The 15,768-nt window shown below is 35.8% G+C and overlaps 1 protein-coding gene and 1 long non-coding RNA gene across 5 annotated transcripts in view; one reads left to right on the top strand and one right to left on the bottom strand.

Annotated features, from left to right (window-relative positions):
- Nucleotides 1-1,857: 1,857 nt before the first annotated feature.
- The window catches only part of kcnd3 (potassium voltage-gated channel, Shal-related subfamily, member 3), a 170,737-nt gene continuing 156,826 nt past the window's right edge, over nt 1,858-15,768 (bottom strand). The window contains exons 5-8 of one of the 3 annotated variants that reach the window (XM_005167002.6): nt 13,511-13,546; nt 13,309-13,401; nt 8,317-8,561; nt 1,858-6,500 (exon numbers count right to left, since the gene is read on the bottom strand). In XM_005167002.6, the coding sequence (XP_005167059.1) occupies nt 6,293-6,500; nt 8,317-8,561; nt 13,309-13,401; nt 13,511-13,546 (582 nt within the window). In that variant the 3' untranslated portion in view covers nt 1,858-6,292. 3 annotated transcript variants of the gene reach the window in all.
- LOC141375642 (uncharacterized) overlaps nt 10,037-15,768 on the top strand; it is a 76,559-nt gene continuing 70,827 nt past the window's right edge. For both annotated transcript variants that reach the window (XR_012384394.1, XR_012384395.1), the window contains exon 1: nt 10,037-10,117. This is a non-coding gene — a long non-coding RNA (uncharacterized lncRNA). The remainder of the gene's footprint in view (nt 10,118-15,768) is intronic.

Here is a 15,768-nt window from a genome sequence, read left to right as displayed (position 1 = left end):
CTACAGAGAGTTGGGCAACAGTGGTTTTATGTTTTTTTTTTTTTTTTTTTAATATAATCCGGATTAGCACCTAACATGCCTTTCAGACAGCTTCCCCTTGCATCCACAGTTACTCTTGTTGGATGTGTTTTTTTTCTTCTTGGTGGTATGCTGACATTACTCTGGATACTGTAGCTTTTGATACACCAACATTTTTCCTCTTTTGAACTCTTATGCCACCCGTTATGTTGTGTACATTGCAATATTTGAAGCAAAACTGCCATCACTCTGCTAATTAAACCTTCTCTCTGCTCTTACTAGTGGAATGTGCTGGCCAAATGTAACCATGAAACCTCCAAAACTAAATTGGCCTGTGTTTTAGTTCATTGTCCAACCATTGTGTGTGTGTTTTGTTGAATAGTTTCAGGTTTGTTTTGTCATTGTTTTATTGTCATGTTTTCTGTAAACTTTGTTTTGGTGACCCCGTCATACAATTGTAAAGTGATTTAGACAATTATTGCACTATATAAACGTGCATTACTTATTGTTAAAAAAAATTTGATAGCTGGGGGGTGCGGTGGTACAGTGGGTATTGCTGTCGCCTCACAGCAAGAAGGTCGCTGGTTTGAGCCTCGGCTGGGTCAGTTGGTGTTTCTGTGTAGAGTTTGAATGAATGAAAATTTGATAGCTGCAAGCAGATCCCCGTCTAGTCTAACCCACCACAACTAAAATAGACAAACTAACTTAAATTTACAACTAATATCTAAAAATAAACATCTAAAACCACTTCAAATATTATAACATGACTCCATAATTATACTGAATCATTTCTTAAATTAGTTATTTCTTTATTTTTTTATTTGTAACCTTTTCATGTAAATTGAGCTGCATGGTTTGTGTTTGTCACTCTTGCTGCTGTTTGAGCTGGATGGTTGTGACGTGTGTGTTCTTGCAGCAATGGAGCCACTCATTTCAACGATTCTCCACAGACAGCTGCGCTCATAATTCTTCAAACTACTGCCCAGCACACTTATGAATATCAAGTGACTGAAGGACTGGAGCAATTAAAGCCAGACTTGATTGGCAAAATTTATTTTGGCTGAAGTCTCCCTTTAAGGTATCTGGTTTGTAAGTCATGTCAGCTTTTAAAACACGAGCATGTTAAAGTAGTGTAAATACATATAACAATGAAATCTACGGTGAATCTAACTGTATTGTTAATCAGTATATCAAATTAATTGAAAGTGTTTTTTTTTCCTTCATAAATAATTAGGACCCACTTTATATTAAGTGTCCTTAACTACTATGTACTTGCATTAAAAAAATAATTACAATGTACTTACCGTGTTAAAAATCTATTGCAGAACACTTCTGTTGCTTTTGAGTTGGGATACAGGTCAGGTTATGGACAGGATTGATGGTATTGGTAGATTTAAGGGAGGGCTGAGGTATAAGGGTTGGTCAACAATATAATTACAAATGCAATTACAGAAATTAATTACAGATGTAATTACACACAGGTATTTAATTACGCATAAATACAATGTAAAAACATGTATTTACACAATAAGTACATTGTAACGAATTATTAAGGTCAGTGTAAGTACATATTAATTAAGGCTACTTAATATAAAGTGGGACCAATAATTGTAAAATTAACATAAAATGTAAAATTCAATCTGGACACTTTAAATTGTGCTCAAAACAGTAATCTTTTAAATTATGAAAGATCTCCTATTTGCTAATCTGTTTTGGCTGCTCGGAAAAAGCCCAGAGCAGGATTTTTGCTTCTATTTTTGTTGATAAGTCATATCTGTTTTTTTTCACCTCCATTTTTATGATCTTACTCACAGGTATAAACGGAATAAACAGCAGATGGATTTGTGGCAGATATAATTCATTTATCAGGCGTTTCACAACTGTGACACAAGACAAGATCATAAATAATATTTAACATCTGACAGTGAACAGGAATCTGCGGAAACAACATGACTATCTCAAAGAAACCGAAGCGAAGAGAGTAAAAGAGTTAAACAAGCACAGACACACAGAGGAAGAAAGAAGACCCTCGACAGGTATGTAGATGTGCACATACAGATCTCCACTTGGTAATATATTCAAAAAACAACCAGTTGAGTCATCTGAAGGGACCGCACGAATGAACGATTACAAAGCTGATGGGATTTGGAGATTGACTTCGGTTACATTGATGGTTCTGTAGTGTCCCCTGCTGGGCTGGAGGAATGGACAAAGTAAACAGGAAAAAAAAAAAGAAAACATTACTGCTCGCCTGTGACCACAGGTGATCCAACACTCAACATTTATTATCGTCAAATTTAGGATATATTGGCCACACCTTCCTTTCGGAATAGCTAAACAATAGATCTCTCCCATATACTATATACACTTTTGAAAAATCAGTAAATCACATAGGAACCATTTTGGACCATAAAAGAGGATCGTTATGGATTGTATGTACAACAGAGGAGGATAATCATCATATGAACACATATGGGCAATCAAGGTATATTGTCGTTTATATCATATATAAGAATGGGCCGGATACCCTGATATTCCTAAATATCACATATGTGCTTTTCCCTGTAATACTGAAGTCCTGTCCGACATATGTTGTCATATTTGTGTAACTGGACATCCACTTCGGCTTTAAAGTTCAAGTATAGGTTATTTATCTGTTAAGTAATGTGTATTTTATTTCTGAAAAATATGGCTTATTCTATCTAAAAAGGGTCAAAGTAAAATTGAATGTATCATTGTGAGGTGTTTTTAATAGCAGTGAACACTAAAACTCGGTGGCCCTGGAGTTTTATCGTCCTGAGGGGAACGGGGTCACTTATTATGTCTGCTGGTGTAAGAGGCACAAGTGAGTGGGGTTTGAAGGGGTGGGTGGGGTGTTGTCTTGGGATAGGGGTTTAATGGTACAAAAACGTGGAACTCATGCGGTTGAATGCTGGCAGTTTTGAGAACAGGATTGTAAACGACACAACACAGACAAAACGGGGACTTTCCACTACGACTTACAAATTTAATAAGCTTTCTCACTGGCAATGTCTTTCAAGGGTTCGTTCACCCTGAAAAATAAATTTGGTCGTTATCGTTTTTGAAAAAATGTTAAGGAACACAAATGACAGTATTTTTCATCACATCTGGGAGATATCTGTACATCCTCTGGAAATCTGTTCACCCAAAGCTCTGATGATTTAAATGATTGTATGGAGATCAAAAATAAATCCTTTTGAATTTGATTTGAATTGGTTTAATCCCAGTGTTTTAAAGACATTGTCACTTTGTATGATGAACAGGTTTAATATAAGAGTTCATTCACATAAATTTTGATGATAAAGTTTACAGCATTCAGATTTGGTCATGGACAAGTACGACTAATCAAGTATGATTAGTTGATGAACAAGAACCAATGAATTACAATATTGTGTGTGAAATGGCATGTTTTAACAAGGACCAGTGAGGCCATAAAAACTATTTTGTCTTTTCAAATGACTTGAAAAAAACAGTTTTATTAATATGGGCTTATTTTTTGATTACTTAACAAACGATTTGAAGAATCAAAGAGTTTTGGGTGAACATAATTTTAATTCATTTGAAAAAGTACCTTCATTTGTGCATGCATCCACATCCTTATTTTTTTTTTACCATACAACACATATTTACATATTCATTGATATGCGAGTTGTGATAGGAAAAAAAATTCAGGGATGCACAATCGTTCACCATATTGGTATCAGGTGATATATCGTTATTTTTAACATAACAGTTATTGGTATAATGAGGAAAAATCTAGTCCTGATAAATTAAAGCTACATTTGTAAATATTTTAGCAAAAAGAAGGACCTGGAGGTCTCTTCGCAGTTGCCTAATTTTCTGCTTTTAAGGTTTTAAAATTAATTCAGTTAAAATTGTATCAAGATTTCTATTTATCATCATAAATCTGCAATTGGTTTGAATATATGTAAGGGATAAAGTACATCCAGGTGGTTGTTATCGCAGAATAAAGCCAGAGAGGCTTACCAGCAGCCTGACGCAAATCATAGCTTAATAATAAAACTTATTACATGGCCGCTTGTTACAAATGTAAAAATTTGTTCTGAGCCATAGTAGTTTGTCAATTTTTAATTAAACTCAGAACTGACTGGGACGAAAACAGTTGAATGGCGCACACAATCACAAGATGGCACCAACCAATTAAAAACCGAGGCATGACATACAATCAATCTAATGTAGATGTGAAAGTATTCGCTGACAGTAAAGGCTGATTCATACTTCTGTCGCATAGCCCTCGTTATGGCTGACGCCGACGCTGACGCTGACATGCACCTCTCAAAAAAATTTAACTACATGTTGTAACTACGCGTAGTGCAAACTCTGCAAGCTCTGGCTTGGTAGCAGTGACGAACGTGGGTGGGAAGCTGAGAGCTGTGGGCCCGATGAAGTAATTGTTTATGACTGTCGAGTCCCGTGGAGGAGCTCCAAATGGAAACTTTTGTCTTGTGTTTACCTTATGGTTGTTGCACCTTCACCTGTTTAGGCCTCAGAATGAGAGAGTTTGAGATACTTGTAGCGTTAATAAAAAACAGAACGCCTCTGAATAAACAACACAAAGGAACATAAAAACCTACTGCCAGCTAGCGTTTTGGAAGTTTTATTGCAGAGCTACACAAATAGCATGCAGAAGTATAAATGCACCACTACGCGCAAGGCAGGTGCTGTGTGTCACGCCGATCACTCAATGCAGAAATATAAATCAGCCTTAAAGATGATTCGAAGTACCCGAATGAGACTGTGTAATTATTTTTAGTGGTTGATATCTGCAATAACATACCCTGGAATGTCATGACTGACCAATCAAAATCAAGTATTCCAGACAGCCAAGTAATAATAGGTGTTATCACATTTTTCATCCCTAACCCTACCCCTTAAAGATGACAGAATTTTAATTTTGGAGTGAACCAACTCTTTAACATGGCTGACAAAAAAAAAAAGACAGACAAAAAAGGACGGAGTTTAGAGGGAGAGAAGAGAGGTGGCAAATATCTCTAATTGGTTCAAACAGTCAACAGTTTCTCCTCTAACAGCAACGCATGACTGAAAATCTAGAGTTAACGAAAACATTCACTGTTAATGAAAAAACACAAACACCAAAAGTTTCCTACCCATGTAGTTTTTACGCAAACTAGACACATTTTTTAATACCCATTGAGCGATAATGACAATAACACTTAGATCAGAACAACTACAGGAAGCAGGCCAGCAGTGGACAGAGGAAAGGGGCGGGGCAGACATAAAGGGGCGGGCTGGACGAAAAAGGGGGCGGGGTAGGCAGCTGCTCTGGTTTCGCCAAACGATGGCTAAATATTACAAAATATTCTATCAACAATATTCACAGTTAAACCAAGGCTTGATACACATTGTAGTCACAAAATCTCAGCAACGCCTTGTGCTTGTAGTCACAGAGTTTTAAAAACACTTTCATGTTTCTTTCTCTATCTTTTTTTTTTCTTTTTCAATTTTTTTGGTTCTATATTACATAGTAATGTTTGATAGGTCACAACTAACGTTACAAAGTCGGCTCAACGTTTTGGACTCAGGGAGAGACAGTGGCTTAAAGAAGAAGGAAACTCTCCTCCCCCTGAGAGGCACGAACTGTGTGAGAGGCTGAGAGTTTGAGGGGCAAATTCAGTAACTCGCACGCACACACACTCACTTGGGGCAGAAACATTCAAGTTAGACGCAACTCTTGACCTCATATTCCAAAAATAAAAACTTAGCACGATCTAAGAAACACTCGTACAGTCTCCCCCAGACTCTAAAGCAGATTTTCCCCTCTTATCCTTTGAGAATTACTTTAGATCAAAACATAACATAATTGGGATAAAGTAAGCCGAGGCTTTGAGAGGCTGTCTGTGATGTTGGAACAGATTAACGGACGGATAAAAAAACAAAACAAGACTCTCTGATGAAAACAAAAGCTTGACCTCTTGCCTTCATCTGTAGTTAAAACATTAATCTTTTCCACGATTTATAAACAGTATGACCCACCAGAAAACTAGTAAGGGAAAAGGAGGAGGAATGTTCTATGCACAGTGACACTGCAATGACACCCTCATCTTTATCAGTCCTGATGGAGAGTGATTGAATACTCATGGTCGTCTCTCTCATTTACACAGTCGCATCCTTTGATATTCTTCTTCTATTTCGAGAGTCTGAGTCAGTGCACCTCCTCTCCCACTAGGGGGCAGGCTACTCTTCGGTTTCTCTTCCTGAGTTCTGTTTGCTCCTACAGCGCAGAGATTTTGACCACATCAGTGCTGCTGGGGTTCAGAAGAGGTGGGGCTTCTGGGTTGGGAGGGGACGGGGCGTCGGGACTGGCTCGAGAGTTGTTTGAGGGAGGAGTCGGGATACTGATGATGGCCGTTGTAACCAGTCCACTGCTCTTGCAGTTCAGACTCCCTGATTCATCCGACATCAGATTGAGACTGGAACGACTGAGAGAAAGAGACATGTCTTAGAGACTATGGTTACATTAATGTGTCATCAAATATTCATTCGAATATGTATTTTGCAAATAACAAAGTATTCTTCAAAACATTTTTTTTTTTTTGCAGAAGAAAATGTCATTAAAAGGTATTGGGCAGGGGTCACCAATCTCGTTCCTGGAGTTCCAGTGCCCTGCAGGGTTTAGCTCCAACTTGCCTCAACACACCTGCCTGGGTGTTTCAAGTATACTTAAGACTTTGATTAGCTTGTTCAGGTGTGTTTGATTAGGATTGGGGCTAAAATCTGTAGGACACCGGACCACCAGGAACAAGTTTGGTGATCCCTGGTGTAGGGGATAGCGGGGCACAAAATGACACTTTTTGGTTTTGGCCAAATAATGAACAAAGTAATGGGGTTAGACAAATTATATATATTTTTTAACAACAACATACAAGCCTTTCCTACAAATAAGAACTGGTTGTATGATCGCCGGACCTATGGTTTTTGTGCAGTATTGCCAAAAGTGCCAGGAGTAAAAATGTTACTCTTTACCCAACCTACGGGGCAAGTTCAACAGACAGAGGGTTAGTTGTAACATGCTTATGAAGTCAGATTTCACAAAATTCATTTCAAATCAGTTTACTTTGAATAGTATATTTCCTCAGTTCCATAACTTTTTTTTTTTAAATTCTACATAGCACAGCATTGTTTTTATTGGATAAACACTTTTGGATTTTTTTGCATTATCCATATTATAAAATGAACTTATTTGCATTATTAGCAAGAAAATATTTTTTTATCTAAAAAAATGTTCTATTAAAAAACATCTTTACTTTAAAAAGTTCTCAACATTACACTCAAAATTCAACAACTATTTTGTTAGTTTAATTGGTGTCTAACAGTGAGTGGCTTATTTGTAAGTTTCCCTGTTACATCTAATCCTACTGTGTCATGTTTTCCTCAAAACTGGCTAGCACTCACTGTGTTTTTTTACATCTTTCAAAATCGTTCCATCTTTGGGATAATTAGGTAAAAATAAATGCATATTATAAGACAATGAAAGTGCTTTTGACCTTGCATGCTTATCTGCCTGTTGTTGAAAAAAACTAAAATATAATCTTTTTTACTGCATAATAGTGGCTCTTTAACTATCATGTAAACATACCCTATATATAGGGCCAGATGGAATCTGCGGACGTTTTTTGCTATTTCTGCCGAACATTTTGGTAAAAGTCTTGCTGAATTATTTTAGGAGTATCATAAGTAAAACCTTAATATGTGAAATAAAAAATGTTTATCTTTTTAACTTTTATTTAATGTTTAAATTGCAAATCCAATCGGATTCACTTTATTTGGTAAACAAAGCCATTCTCTCATATAATATATCTACTAAAAGACAGAAAATATTACTGCACAATTTGAATCAGATGAACATTTTTATATAATTCAATAATATTACTGTACTTAATTTAAAAAGTGAATAAATATAGATTTACACACATTTACTCAAGTAAACAAACAGAATTAATGATGGGCTAAAAATCTGCGGAATTCTGCACACGCAAATTCCGTGTGGGCCTATATATGTGTGCTTTGTAATGGTCAGTAAATAATGAACTAGAAACCTTGCATATTTACCTGAGAGAATGTTCCAAAACAAATTTACAAAAAATAAGGCTGACACAGAAAATGATTAAGCGATGGTTTCATTTTTAAGACAGCTGCAACATGATCACCACAGCCTATAAAAATTGTGCAAGTCTATTAGTTCCAATAAAAAAATCAACCTCTGCATGGGTGTTTTTATGGGGAAAGAGAGCTAACCTGGTGTTCAGTGGTTGCTGCTCCCCACACTGGATGTGCAATGCGCTGAGCTCCTGCAGATTGTGTGTGTGTGAGTGCGTGTGTGTGGCATTGAGAGGCTGAATGTTCTTCTTGGGTCTTCGAGAGCAGCAGGTGCCTGTGATGCCCTCTTCACTGGAGAGAGACGGGCTCTGCGACGGGAAGTTCTGCAGTGCTGTCTGCAAATAGCCCTGTTCATACAGACGCTCGTCCACAAACTCATGATTCTGTTCACACAAACAAAGAGAGCAATGGTTTGTAATGATACAATTACTGTCACAAGCCTTTTTTTTCTTTACTTTAAAGCCCTTACATGCACGCTAATATTTGCATATTAAAGGGAATATGAAACAACGATGCATTTTAACATCTGTAATGGGACAAATGATAATAAATTGAATGCACGTTTCTTTTCATGACAGAAATACATTTGATTATGGCAATAATTAAATACACATGTAAATATATGTAAAAGCAAATATATAATTTTTTTTTATATAATAGAACTTGAATGGAGTAACAGTATTTTGTAAAAAAAGAAAGGGTACTGCAGAGGACAAAAATATTATAAGCAATATTAGGGGAGAGTCAGGCCAGTTACAACACTTTTTGCATTTCCTTCACTTTCTCTGACACTTTTTGAGGATACCCAAAATTCTAATATAAATAACTTGCATCTTTCAGACATTGTTTTTAATATTTGTACATATGATAATATAAGCAAATTTAAACTTGAACAAACAAAGTTAAATATTGCAATTAAATTAACTGTTAAAAAATATTGCCCAATTAAAATGTATTGATAAAACAATTCTAAAACATCAGGTTGAATTTTATTTAGTTACCTATTAAAGACTATTAAAAAAACAAAAACAAGCAACAACCATGTTTTGGCCAATTATCAGGCCTATAAAAAAGCCTGAGCAAAAATTTGTACTGATCAATCAAGACTAAACCTTTTTAAACTACTTCTTTGAACTTTAACGTGAATTAATCAAATAAACATTAAAACTGTAATAAAATTGTAAATTGTTAATATAACAAGCATTTAAATGAATTTGGTAATTGGCGATAGTTGCAACATGCTGCGCTGTTAACCTTGATTAAACTTCCTGTGCTAGGTAGATACATTAGCTTTAACACTCGATAGCTATACCCATTTAAAGCTAAGAAAACAAGGATTTAAATGATATGGATGAATAATGTTTCACAAAAACAGATTAGACAGCATGTGAAATTATCTGATTATTAAAAAAAAGTATACAGTTTTATAGGCTACTAAAGGAATGGTCACATATGGCTGATTTTTCTCTGATTGAAGGAGGGTCTAACAGAGAATATGTAATATAGATATAACTCTAGCTCATTCCTGAATGGAGCAATAAGTCTTGTCGCAACTCTCCCCACTCTCCCCTACTTGGCTTAATCTAAGTTAATAATCAAATATAGAAAATAAGGCAATAATTAAATATATATTTTAAAAGCGAATACAGTATTGTTTGTTTAGGAAAGGACTTGAATGGGTTAAGATTATTTTGTGAAGAAAATTAGATTGTAACTAAATCTAAGTGCAAAATGACAGACAGAAAGACAGACAGGTACATAAGTCCCGCCCACAACGAACGAAATAGTCCAATGGCTTTTTGCCATGTGATTGACTGCTTTAGGAAGTTTATATGGAATCAGTTTACAATTACGATACGACAAATCACTCAAGCTCAACAAGAGAACGCTAAAAGGGATACTGAATGGAGAATAATCGCAAATAGGACGAAAAATGAAGGTATGTGGGCCTACTTTTCGCATGTTTGTGTTCATAGCAGAGTTTGGTTTGGTTGTATTCGGTTTGGTGTTTGTTCATTTCATTGCTTGCTCCTAAAGGCCTGTGCCGTCCTCAGAAATGTTACCTCATAAAATCACTTATGTGCAGATATATCAAACAGCGGAAGCGAACAGGATGTGTTTTGAGCGACCGAATGCGGAAATGTAAACTTTTCAAAACATGCAATCAATTGAATCAGTTCGATCGCCAAATGATTCACTGTTTCGAAGCACTCGAACATCATTACGCAGCGGCACCTGCTGGTAAAAGCGGAGCAGGCATCCATGGTGCAAACAACTCTTTAATCTTTTAACTGCCTGCTCTACCAAATGGTTGACCATACTTTTTAAATAATAGTTTAAACTACACTGCATTTCAATTTTACAAAAAAATCAAACAAATATAATCTGTATTTTAATACAAACATTTATTATTTTGATTATTTTTACACTTCATATTTTTAGATTTTTCGTAGTATATGTTTTAATTCAGTTACTTTTTGCCATAAACCAACATATAGGAGAGGTTAATATTTTAGAAATTATGGGATGTGTTGGAAAAAAAATGCATTGAGTGTGTTAAGTAGCGACATTAGGAGAATGCAATCCAAACATTTTTTTTTCTTGTTGGGCCAGTTAAAGGGTTAAAATGTTTCCATTACTTTTTTTAAAATAAATAAATAATTATGTAAAAAATATATATTTTATTATTGTGTGTGCTTTCCATTTTTGTCATTAAGGCATGGCAAACAATTAAGAGCAAACAGAAACATTTAACTGTCTTTCTTTTTTTGCATTCAGCAAATTCATAAATATTGAAATACATTAAAGTAACAAAACCCCATTATAAAACTAACTTAAGATCAGTTAGCCATGTAGAGTGAACCTTCTGAACAGCAACTTTTAGAATAGGCCAACTATTAAACTATGTAGTAAAAGAAAAAACAGCATGTGAGCCATTGTATTTCAGATACCCATAGTATTAATAAAACAGCAGGTGAAAAGTACTCTTGTGACCTACTTCCAGCTAGATTGTAAGTGTGCATTCACTGGACAATCTACTATCCCATGAGACCGTGTAAAAGGATTTATGACAGACAAAACTGATGTTGTAGGTCACATGACAGTGGCAGCAAGTATAGTACATCTGAATTTAATTTGTTCTACACACATTCATACTATATTAATCATAAATTTTAACAGTTTTAACCTAATTTTCAAACCAAACTTAGTGTCTACTAGTATGCATATGCAATTTTAGACAGTGCAAGGTTTCATAGTATGACCATAACTAATGAGAGCTTTGCAAAAGTTTCTAACCTCAAAGGGATAATTAAGGCAAAATTTTTTACATTTTTATGTTAATTTATTCACACTCTCATAAAACTGAGGTCTTACAAAGTCCAATGAGAGTTGAAAAGAGTTGAGAAATGTAATATTATTTATTATTTTATTATTTATTATTTTATTATTTTTAGCCCATGGCCTTCGTAAACGCAATAATGATTAAAAATTATAACACAAGAACGCAGTGTCCTAACTACATCTTTTCCATGTTAAAAGGAATTTTAGTTCTAACCACCTGCATGTTAAGTCGTGACGTATGGAGTACTGTTGTCGGGTCCAAGCTGCTGCTCATTTAAATTGAGAAAATATTAGTTTCTGGACACTTTTTAGTCCAATCACACATAAAGTGAATTTTATATAAAATCAGTGTACACAACAGTCTGGACTCGCTGCATCACAAATACCAAAATTTTAACAATTTATATATAAATGAATCACTTTCTGACTATCTGATATTAGGCATGGATGTATATATTGCAATTGTGATTTTTGAAATTATTACATGGCTTTGTAAATGTTTATTATTACCATTTGTTAAGGCTTCCCATAGAGCTTGATAGAGCACTTGGACCCGGAAGCTGCTTTGCGTGACGTCACACTTAACAAGCGACATGCAAAATTTCTGTTCTTTATTTCATATTACGGATTTGCAGGTGAACAACAGCATAAACTACTATGACAATCATCACCTGGTGCTTATTATATGCTGTATTCAGTGTTTAATGCTACTAATGTTTGAATTTCATCTTGCATGGCATTTGTTGCCATACTAAATATTTATATCAGATCTTGAAAATAAAACAACAAACATACAGTTTAAAAATGAACGTCTGAACTGTGGCTCCATGCAGACCAACAACATCAGTCACTCAGCATGTACTTTTAATAATGTTAAAGAGGTTTAATACCATTATCATATTAATGAAAGGGAATCTGTCTATTCTCTGCTTCTGAATGACTCTGGTATCTAAATATTTCTGTCATGTCACATCTGGTGCGGACCAACAAATTGCTTGTCTCTGGAATCTTTGCAGCATCAAATGTTTTTAGGACACTAACAATGAGGACATTTACATGGACACCAATAGTCTGATTTTAATGCAATTAAGACAATACTCTGATTAAGAGTCTACCATGTTAATAGATTTTTTTTCTTTTTTTATTATTATTTTTTGATTAATTTAGTATGATTAAGGTTATAATTGAGCTAAACAGAAATTAAATTAAGACGTGCAGTATGCCGATTTTAGTCACATTATTAAAGTGCAGTACAGACATGTAAACACCACAATCAAACTATTACCGTTGTGTAGGACTTTCACTGTATTTTGAGACAGGATAGTTTGTTGTTTTTTTTTTTCTTACCATACAGCGTGCAATATCAAATTCCATTAAAACTACACTCCTCCAGCAGTTCATACTCCCATCCAAATATCTTGTTTGTCATAGGAGGAGATGCATAAAATGCTCCAGAATGAAAGTGAAAGTGCCAAACTGCAGTTACAGTCAACAAGTTAAAAACGAAACACCCAAAATTACATGAAACTCCAGAGAAAATGTGGATAGCGCAGTGATGCAATGACATTATTTGAATTATGTGCTATAACATGTAAAACGAGATCCTGTAAGGATTATTTCAAATAATTCGATTACTGATGTCCATGTAAATGTAGTCCATGTGTGCTAGTAAAATAAACATTGTACATTTTAGTGTAAATTAACAGAAAAGTTAATAACAAAAAGCAATGATTCCTTAAATTGAGTAGTGTTTGAAAAAGCCCCCATCATGACTTGGAGGTAACTGACCGTGGTTTTCTCTAGGCAGTGCAGAAGATGGTGATGCTGACTCTCCAACAGAGATGTGGTCTTTTTCAGTTGCTGGTCCTCTTCTAAGGATCCCTGCACAAACACACACAGACATTCCCATTATATTTAGGGAATTACCATGTTTCATGCATGAATAATGAAGTGGAGAGAGGGACGGAGTGTGTGTTGTTTGGCTCAGTACCTGTGGTGAAAGTTTCATCTTGTAATAGGGGAGCTGCTGTTGTGTAAGAGTGGGAGGGAGAGACATGGAGAGTGGTTTACTGCTTTTGGAAGGAACTTCATCCAATAACAGAGCAGCACAATATATCATCCATAAATTTAAATAAACAAAACCTGAGAGAGAGAGAGATGAAGGACAAGGGGCCTTTAGAGGCCAGTGAGCGATTTCGCTTTTCTGTTTCACCAATCTATTGGTACAGTTGCGTTAACTCCTCATATCTGTGTTTTTTATTCTATCGTATTGGAGATTGTTTTCCAACATTGGGCCTTACGGTTGACTACAGTACCCTGCTCCACATTTTCGCCATTTCCTCAACGTCTTAACACGACGCAAGCACCAAAATAACATGAGTGAGTCAGTGAGTGATGTGTGGGAGGAGAGAGAGAGAAGGAAGAAGAACGGTATTGTTAGAAATGAAGAGAGAGAGCAAAATTAGGCGCTTTACAGTAACAAACCTTGAGGACTCTTATTTTGAGCAGACTGCGATGTTTGGTGTTTATGAACTATTCAGATGGGCTAATCTAAAACCAGCTTCTTCAGCTTGATCTCAAGTCACAGCGTTCTCGGGCGAATCGCATTAAGAAACCTCAAATTAACCCTGAAATCAAAGGACTGCTTATTATAAGAATATTTTGCATAAAGAAAATGAATCCTATTTTTGGGCCGTTACAAATTTTCCCATTGTGACATTATTTACATCATAGTTAAACACATTTTCCACTATTTTCAGTGTGATTCACCCTCCTAGATATTTTTTTGGAGAGGTGTTTTTTTACCCCTCCTCTGTGCATTGATATTGATGGTACCATTTTAATACTTGGAGTCCTAGAAATTCCAATGATGTATGGGTAAAACATCAGTAGGCTGATATTGGTGATAATAATCTATTTGTTTAGCACAAAGCAGACATGCACTTTTAAGAAAGGTTGTTTGTATCCATGGCATGCTATGTTAAATCCATTATAATGTTGTTTGGGATCAGTTGGACCCCAGAAAAATAATGTAGAAAAGTAAAATATATTGTTTGTTAATGTTTTAATTTGAATTGGCTGTAGTGTATCTGCACATTGTTTACACTGATCTTGTTCTGAATGTCTTTGTGTGATTATAAAAATTTGTAAAATGAATAGGAATTTGGAGGTACTACATCTTCACTCACTTGTCACTTTATTAGGTACACCTTTCTAGTACTGGGTTTTACCCCCCTTTGCCTTCAGAACTGCCTTAATCTTTTGTGGCATAGATTCAAAAAGGTACTGGAAATACCTTCACACAATTGCTGCAGATTTGTTGGCACATCCATCATGCAAATCTCCAGTTCAACCACATCCCAAAGGTGCTCTATTGGATTGAGAACTGGTGACTGTGGAGGCCATTTGAGTACAGTGATCTCATTGTCATGTTCAAGAAACCAGTCTGAGATGATTAGCGCTTTATTACATGGTGCATTATCCTGCTGGAAGTAGCCATCAGAAGATCCGTACATTGTGGTCATAAAGGGATGGACATGGTCAGCAGCAGTACTGGGGTAGACTGTGGCATTGACACAATGCTCAGGTGGTACTACTGCGCTCAAGGGCTGCCAAGAAAATGTCCCCCACACCACCACTAGCCTGAACTGTTGATACAAAGTAGGATGAATCCATGCTTTTTCAACCTTGTTGTTGATGGCAAATTCTGACCCTACCTTTAGAATGTCACAGCGGAAATCGAGACTCATCAGACCAGGCCACGTTTTCCCAATCTTCTATTGTCCAAGTTTGGTGACCCTTAATTGTTGTATTGTAGCCACAGTTTCCTGGTCTTAGCTGACAGGATTGGCACCCAGTGTGGTCTTCTGCTGCTTTAGTCCATCCGCCTTAAGGTTCAACGTATTGTGCATTCAGAGATGCCCTTCTGCATACCTCAGTTGTAGCGAATGGTTGTTTGAGTTACTGTTGGCTTTCTATTAGCTCAAACTAATCTGGCTATTCTCTTCTGACCTCTGGCTCAGAAGTCACTGGATATTTTCACTGGATATTTTCTCTTTTTATGACCATTATCTGTAAACCCTAGAGATGGTTGTGCATAAAAATCCCAGTAGATCAGCAGTTTCTGAAATACTCAAACCAGCCCATCTGGCACCAACAACCATGCCACATTCAAAGTCACTTATTTTATTTATTTATTTTTTACAATTTCTGTAATGTAATGTAATGTAATGTGTATCTGTATAACGC

This window comes from Danio rerio, chromosome 8 (assembly GCF_049306965.1).
Source record: "Danio rerio strain Tuebingen ecotype United States chromosome 8, GRCz12tu, whole genome shotgun sequence".
Taxonomy (NCBI): domain Eukaryota; kingdom Metazoa; phylum Chordata; class Actinopteri; order Cypriniformes; family Danionidae; genus Danio; species Danio rerio.
This window is presented reverse-complemented; position numbering and strand designations above follow the sequence as displayed.